Source organism: Microtus ochrogaster, chromosome 1, assembly GCF_000317375.1.
Source record: "Microtus ochrogaster isolate Prairie Vole_2 chromosome 1, MicOch1.0, whole genome shotgun sequence".
Lineage (NCBI taxonomy): Eukaryota > Metazoa > Chordata > Mammalia > Rodentia > Cricetidae > Microtus > Microtus ochrogaster.
In genome coordinates, this window is record NC_022009.1 from 39,671,482 (window position 1) to 39,684,759 (window position 13,278).

A 13,278-nucleotide genomic window follows, 5' to 3' on the forward strand; every position below is an offset into this window, starting at 1 on the left:
TGCCCAGGAGTGCATACGGGAGCTGCCTGATAAACAAAGGGATTTTGGATCAACAGGGCCCAGTAGTAGAAAAATAGGGAAAGATATCAGACTGCAGGGACACACACGGAGGAGGCAGCTCCAAAATGACACTTCAACAATAATGGTGGACAGACAGGTGGGCACAGGTGAGAATGTGAATATACTAGATAGGGTTTCTATTGCTGTGGTGGAACTTCAGGACCAATAATAAAGCTGGGAAGAAAAGGGTTCCTTTGGCATCCTGTGGCACAACAATGCCCATCATTGATGAAAGTCAGGACAGGAACTTGAACAGTTAACATCCCTGAAGACTGAACAGATGCAGAGGTCATGGAGTGGTGCTGTTCAACAGCTTGTCCACATGACTCGCTCAGCCTCATCACTTTTAGAACCCAGGACAACCAGTCCAGAGATGGCACCACCGACAATGGGCTGGGGACTCCCACACCAATCACTGTTTAAGTAAATGCTCTACATGCTGGACGACTGCCCCCAACTCTTAGGGATATTTTCTCAGTCGAGATTCCCTCCTCTAAGATGACGATGGTTCGTGTCAAGTTGTCATAAATTTAGACAACACAGTAGGGGAGAGAAATAGCTGGAAAGGCAGAGTCTAAAATTTGGAGTTGAATAAGGTAGGAAGTGAAGAGAAGCAAGGGATCCACACCCAGGAAGGTCAGAAACAAGAGCCTCACTTCAGTTAGGGTGGAGGATTCCTTCCAAAGGTGCCTAATGTTTTCTCCCTGGTTTCAGCAACAAATGGAAGCCAGGAAGCAGTAAAATCCTCACACTAGACTACTCTGTGGACAGAAAGAAAGATTTATTGGGAATCATACTGTCAAGTTTTTCACTTTCTCAGGGTGCAGAGAAGAGGAGCAAAATGTTAATAAGGGGAGCAGATGGTAAAGGACAGCAGGGACGGAATCTCTGAGAGATTCACCCTGACTGGATTAAAGGAAAACAAGTTGCTCTTGCTGAGATAGCAGATGGTTGTGCAAAGGTTAGGTTGGCTCCTGGGAACAAAAAAGCACCATGGGTGATTTGCTTTTCTGGCACACAGATCTGCCTTTAGGCCTCTGTTTATCCACGCAAAATCCTTGTTAGGACCAGCATCTTCATCTGGGGGCTTCATCTTTGGCCCTAATCCCTGCCTGCTGAGTCTCTATTCACACTGTTGACACATAACACACACTGGTCATCCTCAAGGGACTAAGAAATACTTTATGCTGGAGCCATTCTGAATGCGAATGACCTGAGAGCACAGACGTAGGTTACCCAAATTCCATGTCTCAGTGTGGAAGCAGATTCATGAAAACGTTATAGCGTAACTACACAAAGAAAGCTACAAGTCAAAGCAAGTTTGAGATGCAGAGATGGAAACCTCAGAGAGGCAAGTGAATCAGGATGGGGAACTTATTTGCAGGCTAAAGATACTATCTGCTGGCATTCTTAGCTTTTGGATTGAAGCATATTGTCTATAAACTAATAGAATCTATTGTCACGGGGTTTAGTGCATATACACAGGAGGCAAACAGGCTGTTCCAGAGAGGCAGCACTTAGCCCAGGAGAAGGTAATTAGTCTCTGGCCCTGCAATGTTCCCATCTCTCTCCAGTATTGAAATTCAGATCAGCCTGCCAGGCTCTGCAGACACAGAATCCTTTCAGGTGTTCCCCTTCAGTGCCAGACAAGGCAGCTTCCCTTCAGAAGTCTGACTCCAAAGAGGGCAGAGCGAGTCTCTATTGAGAATATTCCCATTGCTGCCAGAAGGGACGGCTACACAAACGCAGATTGGATTTGTCTTTTTGCCTCTGACTACTCCCCAGCTGCAAACTGAACTTTGAAGCATTGCAGAAAAAGAAGCTACGACCTTGAAATCCAGGTGCAGCTGCCTTATGGATTGGAACACAGTGACAGGTGTTTCTGCTAGCTAGAGTCTCTAAATTTATGTTAATAGAATCATCCTGCCTGCCAACTTCCGGTCAGGTCACAAAGTGCACCTTGTACATGCCAGCATTTCCTAAGAGGTGGGAGGTTCCCTGGTGGGGATAAATAGACCTGAGTGTGCATCAAAGACCAGCACCCCAGGAGGGAAGCAACCCCAAACACTGGATTCTGCTGTCACAGACACTGGCAGCTCTGCAGGTAATGCCCATGATCCCTTCTCTCTGGGGACAGTGGAAGGAGCTTTTCCAGGACTGCAGTGCTGGCAGTGACCAGGGGTCTTGTTTGGAGGGTGGGGGTGAGGAGTTTTCCTAGGGCACTGGGTTGGAGTCAGGGGACACTTCTGGGTGCCTATAAATCTTCTTATCTGTCTAAGTCTTCCTGTCTGTGGAAGATGCGGGTGTTATGGGCTCTGCTCCTGGAGACTGAATGGAGCCTGCTCCTTCCCACCCTCCACAGGGAGAAAGTATTGAGACCTTATCTAGACTAGGTCCTGCTGTCATAGCCTTGGGGAGACAGGAATGCTGCAGAGTCCCCCTGGGAGCAGTGGCAGCCCTACAATGCTTGTAGCTGACAGGGGATGCCTTGGTATCAGAAACCCCAATTCCCCAGGAAAACTCATGGCTAAGAGGAAGAGCTCCACCCTCTCATAACCAGGAAAAAAAGACAACAGTTTAGCCACATAGCCAAGTCTCCTGCAGAAACAGACTAGCAGGTTTTCTATGGAAATAATTTTGAGGTGAAATATAGTTGAATCAGTTTTCAAAGAAATGAATGCATCAGCCTAACTGAAAACACAGGGTAGAGGCAGCTGAAGACCCTGGCCCCTCTGCAGTCATGTGACAGCCCTGGGGACACGTGGCTCAGCTCCAACACCTCCCTCACTTCCTTCCTACATTCCCCTCCTATGTTCTTCTAGTCTTCTCTCCCCTCCGTCTCTCCCTTGGCTCCCTCATCCTACCCCTCCCTCCTGTACCTCTTCTCCTTCCCCCTCTTCACTCCACTTTCTCACTCCTACTTCGTCTCCCCATCTTGTCTTCTCCCCCCACCCCCATCTGTCTTCGCCGTCATCCCTTTCCTCTAGAGTCTGTAGTTCTCTTCTGAACTCACCTATGGGGGGAGAGAGGCTAAAGCTGGGCACCAATGTTTACCATGATCACAAGCTTTCAAATGTGATCTTTTAGGATGCTTGCCGCTCCTACTCCACGGGTGTGTGGAGGAGATGGCCCTCTGAACATTCCCTGCAAATACTCCCAATTACCACAATAAGCCTGACACTTTCACTAATAATGTGTCCTGGGCCACTCACCAGGCTTCCCAGAGATGTCCACCCATTTGCTTGATAAAACATAGCCATCCTAACAGTAGAAATTAAATATGGTTCAGGAGTCAGACAATGGGAAGCCATTTTTTTCTTCTTCGTAGGAGGTCTTCCAAGCTGAGACACAACCACCATGTGGCATCCAGGCAGGGCTGAAAGAACAAAATCCTATTGGCCCTTCTAATGCCCATTCTCAAGGGAGCAATGACTCTGGTCAGGCACTGACTGTCTAGAAGGCTTCCACCCATTTATCCCACCCATGCCCAGAAAGGTGACCCAGATACAGCCCAGGGTGATGAGATGTCATAGACATGTCATCAGGAAGTTTGGTTGGGTGGCCCATGTGCTACTAATCTAATTAAAGGATCCCTCACCGGGTCCTGACTCGATGTTGATGATTCCAAGTAGGACACAATTGCAAATTAAGAGTATTTATTGTTTCTAATGAGTCCTTATAACAAGGAAGAAAATGGAAAAAGAAAGTACGATTACACAAGGCTTTTGCCCATCCCCAGTTTCTTCTTTTCCTTCCTTTGTAACTCTGGCATGTCCCTTCGTCTCTATGGATCCTGACTCTCTATGAGGAAATTGATTACTACAGCATTGCTTTACCCAGTGGTAACAGCATACATGGGATCTGATGCTGCCATTTGAGTGGCCAGAGCACTTCCTATGGATGACCCCAAAGATAGAAAGGGGCAGCAGAGCAGGGACATAATGCAGGCTAGGCAGGAGGAATAGGAAATGATCAGGACACCACCTGACCCTCCCAGACTCAAAAGGTCTTTCTTTTCAGCCAGGAGAAGAGAGACAATGGCCATCCTTGTAGCTCTTGTACTTTTGTTTGCTGGGTTCTGCCCTGCTGTTCTCTGCCAACCAGATGGAACATTGGGAAGTGACACCGAACTTCAGGAAGACAAAAACAACATGAGTAAAGTGGACATTCTAACACTGGCCTCCATCAACACCGACTTCGCCTTCAGCCTCTACAAGGAGCTGGCTTTGGAGAATCCAGATAAAAACATCGTCTTCTCCCCACTCAGCATCTCAGCTGCCTTGGCCGTCCTGTCCCTGGGAGCAAACAACAACACCCTGCAAGAGATTCTAGAAGGTCTCAAGTTCAATCTCACAGAGACCCCTGAGGCAGACATCCACCGGGGATTTGGGCAGCTCCTCCTCATGCTCAGTCAGCCAAATAACCAGGTGCAGATCAATATAGGCAGCACCATGTTTGTTGAAAAGCACCTGCAGATCCTGGCAGAGTTCAAGGAGAAGGCAAGGGCCCTCTACCAAGCTGAGGCCTCAAGTGTCGACTTCCAGCAGCCTCATGAAGTCAAAAACCTCATCAATGACTATGTGAGGAAACAGACCCATGGGAAGATCAAGGACCTGGTCTCAGGCCTGGATAAGAGTGCATTAATGGTGCTGGTGAATTACATCTACTTTAAAGGTGAGGATGGGCCCTGTTTTATGGGGGTTGGAGATGGTGTTGGCTGTGTACCTTGTGTTCATACACTGAGCACTGGAAATGAGAGGCTCATGGCCTTGGAGACATGGGTGCCTAACTTCTGATTACTAACATGCATTACTTCCTATCTGACTGTGCAGAAGTCATGTCTTCTCTCTGTACACTAGATAACTTGGTCAATGTTTTATTGCTGTGAAGAGACACGATAACCACGGCTGCTCTTATAAAGGAAAACATTTAACCGAATGGTGGGCTCACTTACAGGTCAGAGGTTCAGTCCATTATCATCATGATGGGGCATGTCAGTGTGCAGCAGACATGGTGCTGGAGTGGTACCTGACAGGCCCTCATCTTGTAAACAACAGGAAGTGGTCGGAGACACTGGGTGGTATCTTGAGCATTTATGAGACCTCAGAGCCTACCTCCACAGTGACATGCTTCCTCCAACAAGACCAAACTTACTCTAACAAAGGCACGGCTCCTAATAATTCCACTCCCCCTGAGCTTATGGGAGCCAATTGCATTCAATTTACACCGGAGTCCCTCACTCAACCCACTCCGCCATGTCTAATACTCTCCTACACAGTCCATCTGCTGGGGAACCTCATCCCTAGGAGGATCCAGGTCCTTCCTGACCTAAGGAGCCTGGGAACACCAATCTTAAAGGGAAAGTAGCATGGTTCACAATTATTATGGGGAGTTTCTCTGCTGGGCCTCTCCCCTGAGCCTTTTCTGTCATGCTGGACCTGGTCATGGGAAAGCAAGGACTGAGGAGAAGCCATTAGTGAGAGGGAGGTGTCAGCCAGCCAGTGGTCAGTGTTTAGTGTCTGACTGCTTCGTGGAATCTTAGTTTGTAAAATTAGGAACCCAGGCAGCCTGCAGGGTCACAGTACTAAAGACACACTCCTGGGACAGGGAGATAAGAAAGTTGGGAGACGAGGCTGGAATTGCTGCGGGTAAGGGTTGGTAGGGAGACATCCAGAGGCCACACCTGCAAAACTCTGTGATAGACCAAGGAGTGGGGCAATGGTCCACACAATAATGCCAGGTAAAAAGCTCCATGAGACTAGAGCTGGGATGGATTTGGGACTCTGAACTTTGAATAGTCCAGGGCAGGTGGAGTGCTGCCTCTGGGACTATAGACAGAAAACCAATTGACCATGGACAGAGGAGGACAGGGGGACAGAGGACAAAGTCCAGGATGGCTCCAGAGCAGCTGTGCTCTGAAAAGAGGGGAAGCAGAGAGATGGCCTGAAGGATGGGACCGCAGGGTGTGTCTCCCTCTGCTGGACACAGGACACAAGCTCCAAGGCTGCTTAGCTGTGAGGTGAGGATGTATGTTTATGGGCTGGATCCGGATCCCAAGTGATTGTCAAAGTACCAAGGCCCCCTCTCCACCCAGGGTGTATTGCAGATAGTCACATGTACTTGGGATGTAGTGGAAGTCTGAGTCGGATATTTTTGATTCATGGACAAGAACATAGCCAACGTGGGAGAAGAGGATTCATTACCCATGTCTCAGTCAACCAATTATGGGATCCTGGTAATCCAACCCAGGGAAGTTGCAAACCTCATGAGTTTCAATCTAAACCTACTGTTGACTTTGGGCATTGACTTCTATTAAAGTGGACCAATAATCATAAAAACCCAGAGACAGATTTTGGGGTTCAAGCTGAAGATCAGAAAAGAAAAGCAGCCAACTGCTAGAGAGTTCTTATCTCCATGACATTTTCAGACTCAAAGAGAGCAAGTTCCTATCTCATTTTGCTTTATATTCCTTTCTAATGCTGGTATTAAAGGCAAGCACCACCACTACCACCCAGACTTTATTGCATTAGCCACACAAGTTATTGTGTGGCTGCTGGGATTAAAGATGTGTGCCACCACTGCCTGGCTAGCTTTGTACTCTGATCTTCAGGTAAGCTTTATTTATTAAAACACAAACATTGACAAACATCAGAGTGTGAGAGAATAGAGTCTCTTTTGTCCTGTTTTCCCTAAAACCTGTCCCACCAGGGACTGTCTTCGAGACATGGGTCCCCTGAGGAAGAAGGGTTCCCCAACTCTCCCAGGCCCCGGTCTCAGCACCTTCACTTTAAGTCTGGTACACACCCCAGCCTCAGATCCCCAGCTGTTTTTCAGCTCCCTCAAGTAGGGAAGCTTTGGTGTGAGTTCCCTTTCCAAGCCTGCGGATCAGTTCTCACTCACAGTTCTGCATCTGCCAATGTTTTTGTTTTTTTTTTCTGACCTAGATTATGTAACCAGGAGGGAACTCGGTGCTGTGGCAGATGGATTGTGGAAGAGTGTCAAGACTGGGGAATGGGGCAGAAACAGGGTGGAGGTGGGGTCTCTCTGCTGCTTTACAAGCTGATGACCTATTCCACATTTAGGGAAATGGAGGATGCCCTTTAACCCTCAGCGAACACGTGAGTCTAACTTCTATTTGGACAACAAGAGGACAGTGAAGGTGCCCATGATGCACGATAAGTTTCTGACCATACCCTACTTCCGGGATGAGGAGCTGTTCTGCACTGTGGTGGAGCTGAAGTACAGAGGCAATGCCAGCGCCCTGTTCATCCTCCCTGACCAAGGCAAGATGCAGCAGGTGGAAGCCAGCCTGCAGCCAGAGACCCTGAGAAAGTGGAGGGACTCTCTGAGGCCCAGGTATGTGTCCTCTGGAACTAGAGCTGGCCTGGGTCCCTATCCTACTGTCAGCCTGAGGCCAGTGTCCCTGTACCTCAGAAGCTCACTAGCACCTAGTATAATGGGTGGAGAGTCCGCAGAAACCGGCAGAATAGGAGTGGATTTACCTCTGCTGACTCTGTAGTGTGGGGCCTGCGTTTTCAGTCATTTTTGTTGTTCACAAGATGACATCAGCTAGAGCAGGAGCTGAGGATTCCTGTGTCTCCCAGGCTGTAATTACACGGAATCTTGCATGGATGTTGGAGGGCAGAGGGAGTGAGGGTGAGAGGAGATCAGCTCTGAGAATCAGCTCTGCCCTGTGCAGCCATTGCATCCCCTCATCACTTATTCATTCACCAGTGTGCAATGATGACTTGAAGACCTACTATGTGCCATGTTCTGATTAAACCCAGAGAGTATATCAGAAGCTAAAGCACAAAATTTCTTACCTTTGTGGGCTCATCGTGCAACTTAGGAAGAGAGATTAGGGAGACAGAAATGAAACCAATATTATTTGACTTGTTAAAAGATAATGAGTTGTGAGATTGAGAAGAGGAAGGTCTAAGGCTAAAAACCAGCTGAATTCAGGTAGGGTGTGCAGTTGTAAACAGGTGGCTCATGAGATGGAGTCTGAGTCCACACGACAAGGGAAGGACTGCATTTGTGGACCTGGGAGCAAAGCGTTTCTGGAAAGGACACAGCTGGTACCATGCCCCGTTGCCTCTCCAGCACTGATGGGTAATTAAGGCCACACGAAAAGCAAATGATGTGAAGGAGGCACTAATGGAAAGAATACTTCTTCCCAGTGAGAGGGTGGGGTGCAGAGCTGCCCAGCTACAGTGTGCTTTGAAAGGTTCCGAAAGTTTGAAACATATAGTGACGTGACTCTTACATTTTTCTTTCCATTCTCAGGAAAATCGATGAGCTCTCCCTGCCCAAGTTCTCCATCTCCACTGCCTACAGCCTGGAGAGATCCCTTCCCCAGCTGGGCATCAGGGAACTCTTCTCCACAAAGGCTGACCTTTCTGGGATCACAGGGGCCAAAGACCTGAGCGTCTCTCAGGTAAGCCAAGACACACTGGGTGTTTTCACTGGTGAATGTGGGTGGTGAGGGCAGGTGTGTGGGAGATGACAAAGTGTGAGAAAACCTGCAATTCTGAGATTCCCTCATCCAGGGAGAGCTGGGTTACAGCCTAGATACATGTACTCCTGCTGGATACCGTGCAGCCAATTCTCCTCTAACCTGTGAACATAACCTCACCCAGGAGCCTTGGTGGGAAGGAGCCTGTGCTTGGCCTTTGGCCCTCAATCACACCAACCAGCACTGTGGTGTGGATGCCTCCCACAATTGACTGCAGGGCAAAGCCTTCCAGTCTCAGCTTCTTCGCTCACAGCCACCCCAGCAGTTCTTGTCTAGCACACAGAACTGGAGCAGTAAAGGAAATAACAACTGATGTATGCAGTTGAGATGAAAAACTTAAGAATAGGAGAGAAGATGCCTTAGGACCGCACGTTACATTCCCAGATGCACAGCATGGCAATGCCTGGTGTTCTGTGCAGTGCCCACTTAAGCCCCGGGCTCTACTCTGTACCCGCAGATCATGGCAGTCTAGGAAAGAGAAGCCATGCCCCGCGCATTACTGTTGTATTCCCAAGGAGACACACTGGCTGCTCCCTGTGGTTTTCCTGAGAAGGGGCCTGTGCAGTATGGACTGGTGTTGGCTCCACCCATCCTCAGTGTGTAGTGGCTTTGAGATCAGCAGAGATTCTCAGAGACAGAGCAGACCCAGAGTGTGCCTCATCTCACACCCTGAGCAGAGACTTGGAAACCCCAGGGGTAGAGCTCATGGCAGGAACAAACAAGCTCACCAGTGTCTGAGGCCAGCAGTCAATGCTTGCTCCAGGACTCCTCTCCTGCCCTGCCTGGTCTCCAGTGAGTGACGTCTTTCTCCTACAGGTGGTCCACAAGGCTGTGCTGGACGTGGCTGAGACAGGCACAGAAGCAGCAGCTGCCACAGGAATGATGATGGTGGGATCGGCTCTAATTTTGGATCCTCTGGAAGTGCATTTAGACAGGCCGTTCCTGATGATTATCTCTGACACAGATACTCAGTCTTCACTCTTTATGGCCAAAGTCACAAATCCCAAGGAAAACTAGAACTTCCCAAGTGGTGAGGCTTCCTCCTGGGAGCCAGGGATTAAGTCTGTATGTGGGTCTCTATGTGCATTTTGGCCTCCATACTCTGATTGGCTGTGCTGTGCCTGGACTGGACAGTGGCAGTGACTAACTGTATGACTCACACATGCACAGGGTCCTGTGGACAGTCAGTGTCAGGTTCCTGTCCTCTAGGCTGCACTAGCTCATGCTCCTGAGACTGAACTCTGACTCCGTGGCCACTCCCTGCTACCTCTCCTGTATGTGCCTCTGCCCAAAGCGTGGGCCCTGGCAGGTAGGCTCAGGCCCTACCTGTGCTATTGTTATATCTGCTTTCAGCCTTCACAGGCTTCATGGGATTATTCAAGATTTAGGCCCTTTTTGTGAACTTCAGGCCCCGGACTGAGAAACGAACCTGCTGCCCTCTCTGTGTTTCCAGCATCTGGGACCAGTGTGTGCCCAGTTCCTGCCTCAAACTTTTCCTCACCCAGGCTCTGCCACCAAGTGTCCCTTCAGGACCCCTGGGCCTGTCCACATCTGGCACTGTTGTGGAGAAGCTATTCCTGCTTCTGCATGGAGTCGATTGGTCAGCTCAGCTCCTTTCCCCTACTCTACCTACTTGGGGCAAAGGCGCCTTTTCCTAGGTTCCCCACTGGCCAACATCATGCAATAGATGGACACCTCCCCTTCCTTACCCAAAATACAGGGCTTTCACTAATGCAATAAATGTATAACTCACATAACTGCACAGAAGGTGGCCAGGTTGTGTTCACTCAGTTCCGATTGGCAGAGGAGTGGCTCTAGTGACAAGAGTATACTAGAAAATGTCACTTACAGTCTCTGACTTTTGTGATGGACCACTAACCTACATGTTATTATCAGTTGTTTTTTTTTTTTTATGGAAGAGGAAACTGAGGAACAGAGCTTAGTCATTTTCCCATGATGTCACAGCTAGAAATTGTGACTGGTGGGATGTTATTCCAAGTCTCCTCATGCCTGAGGAACTGTCTTCCTCAAAGGCATCACTATGGTGGCGAGCAGGTGGAACATGAAACAAGCTCTGGATGCTTCACAGAGAGTACACAAATGTGACCTCTGTGCTGAGGTCAGAGGAAGATGAGATGGTGGTCAGATGACCAAAAAAAAGTGCTTTTGACAGGGTACCCTGCAATGTGGGCATTTCTAAGAATCCTGGGTGTTTAGCAAAAGAAGAAAGTCAACAGATGGCAAAGAGCCTGGTCCTGTGAGGGTCCTCAATGACTCAGAACTACAGGGAGCGGTGAAAGGTGAATCACTGTCCTGTTCCGGGACCCTCATAGCCCCTTCTGGCTATGAGATAGCAAGCTGCTCTGGGAAGATGTAGGGTTGTCACTGAGGACAGTTACAGGAACCCCTCGAGAGGAGAGTGGGTGTCAGCTCAGTGATGAGCTGGTTTTGTGCCTAGACAGAGGACAAGAGGAGACCAAGGTGCATTTGAGTTGGGGTGCTTGGTGTCCCTGGAGACTATGTGATCCCTGAAACACTGCTGGAGGCCTGCACAGAGAGGGAAAGTTGTTCAGCCAATTAGAGACATTCTTGACTCTCAAGGTTCATAAGAACACACATTGAGCAGGTGGACATGGGGTTTCAGAGAATTACAGCCTTGGGGAATCACACACAGAATTTCTTTTCCAAGTGAGCACTGAGGTACAAACCCAGGAGGAGCATGGAGTGATAAGAAGGGTCCCATGAATTGAAAGCAGCGATGTACCAACAATTCCTCTATGTGCAACAGTCAACTAAGGCCCTGAGGTAGCCTCCACATGCACTCCATGTGCACTGGCATGCCTCAGCTGCATCCCTCCATCCTTCCTGGCTTCAGTCCAGGTATCTAAGGAGCCTGGTGCTGAGTACATCTCATGCTGCCCATGATCTGGGTCCTGAACTTGTGAGAGAAATATGAGTCCAGCTCTTACTTGAGTCTCGAACACAGATACCAAGGTTACACTTTTGCCCATTCTATGAGGGTTCTCCTAGGACTTCACAAACAAAAGATGAACCCCTTGCAGGGACAGTCTGTGCAATTAAGATAGCAGACTATGGATGGGGAAGAGGCATGTTTACAGCAGTAGTCTTAGATACCTGTGCTCCAAATTAAAGCCAGGACAAAGTGTTAAGGGTGACCCACCCAATGCCAGGGTTCCCAAGGGACCTGCACTGTGAACTTCCTGATTTGCAGATCAGCCCAACACCAGAGCCTTCAGAGAGGATGCTGAGCTGCCATCCAGCTGGCTGCCTCCATCTGTTTTCTGTTGTTACTGAGGACCACTGAGCAGACAGTATATAGAGGAGTGTGTCAGTTAGCCTTTTATCACTGGGACAGCACATCTGAGGAAACCCACTGAGGGAAGCAAAGGTTTGGATTGAATCACAGCTCTAGAGAGTTCATGCAAGGGTCTGGTGGATTCTTTACTTTGAGCCTGAGGCAAGTCAAGCTTTATGTATCAAAAACACTATCAAGAGGATGAGGGTTTGGGACATGGCTAGGTGGATAAATTGTTGTCCCCACTCCGGGCATAAAACAGAGTTTTATGAACTGAAACCAAAGGAAAAAGCCTAGAGTGGTCACATGAACTCATGGTCACAGTTATAGGAAGGCGGGGACAGATGGATCCCTGGGACTCAATGGTTAGTCAACATAGGTAATTCAATGACCTCTAAACCTATTGATGACCTTATCCCAAAAGCAAGGTGGGTGAGGAATGCCAGTTGACAATGACCTCTGACCTTCATATGAATGTGAACATAGATGTGCACATTCTCATTCACAAACACAAATGACCACATCAGGTAAGTGTTCAAGGAGAGAGAGAAGTGAGTTTGGGAGGTAGCTTAATAGTGGAACACTGGCTTCAGCTATGTATGTGAAGTTTAGGGTTCCCTGTACTGTGATAGTGTGGAGATAATCCCCATGAGGAAAGGGAAAGTATACAGCTCAACATCTGTACCTAGAATTCTGATGAACTTAACCATTTAGATGACAATGTCATCCTCCACACCAGCAGGAAGGCTGTACCTTTCTTGAGCTGTTACATTAGTGTGTCCTCACAGCTGGGCTGGGTGTGGGTCAGCAGGGTCCAAAGCTGTGGTGTTGAAGAGTATGGGCACCATCCAGCTGGTCAAGATCATACTTCTGGCTTGGCTCAGCATTAATTAGTGATGTGGGATGCTCCTCTGTACGTTGTGAATATTTTTTATTAATAATGGTTAATAAAGAAGGTGAGTTGGTATACGGCAGAGCAGAATATACTTATGCAGGAAATGCAAGCAGAGATAGAGATGAAGAAGGGTGAGGTCGAGAGAGACACCAGCTCCTGCTGGAGGAATAAGATGCCAGAGCATTACCAGTAAGCCATGGGCACATGGCAATATGCAGATTCTTCCAAATGGATGAATTTATATGTAGAGCTAGCCAGTAAGATGCCTGAGCTGTCAGCCAACAGTTTGTAATGAATATTAAGCCTCTAGTGGTTACATGGGAACTGGCATGCTAGAGAGGAACCTCCATTGACAAATTGGTTTCTGGTCTTGGGATCCTGCACTGTAGGCAGTCAACAAAGGGGCACAATGGGCAGGTGCTGGTAAGGATGCAACAAGGCCTTGGTGTGAAAGAAAGAGCAAGCATGGTGGCTGTGGTGATCTCTGTAGAG

The 13,278-nt window shown here is 48.5% G+C and overlaps 1 protein-coding gene across 1 annotated transcript; it reads left to right on the forward strand.

Annotated features, from left to right (window-relative positions):
* Window positions 1-2,072: 2,072 nt before the first annotated feature.
* Window positions 2,073-10,335, forward strand: LOC101991777 (serine protease inhibitor A3N-like). Its single transcript, XM_013347520.2, has 5 exons — window positions 2,073-2,164; window positions 4,081-4,734; window positions 7,143-7,416; window positions 8,347-8,497; window positions 9,392-10,335. The coding sequence occupies exons 2-5, from the start codon at window positions 4,098-4,100 to the stop codon at window positions 9,590-9,592; spliced, it is 1,263 nt and encodes a 420-aa protein (XP_013202974.1). The 5' UTR covers window positions 2,073-2,164; window positions 4,081-4,097; the 3' UTR covers window positions 9,593-10,335.
* The last annotated feature ends 2,943 nt before the right edge of the window (window positions 10,336-13,278 follow it).

What these genes read in the sequence shown, in the direction of transcription:
- LOC101991777 (XM_013347520.2), top strand. Translation starts at nt 4,098, where the DNA reads ATGGCCATCCTTGTAGCTCTTGTACTTTTGTTTGCTGGGTTCTGCCCT. An exon ending in AGGGACTCTCTGAGGCCCAG is followed by an intron (nt 7,417 to 8,346) that starts GTATGTGTCCTC and finishes TTCCATTCTCAG; the next exon opens with GAAAATCGATGAGCTCTCCC. An exon ending in AAGACCTGAGCGTCTCTCAG is followed by an intron (nt 8,498 to 9,391) that starts GTAAGCCAAGAC and finishes TTTCTCCTACAG; the next exon opens with GTGGTCCACAAGGCTGTGCT.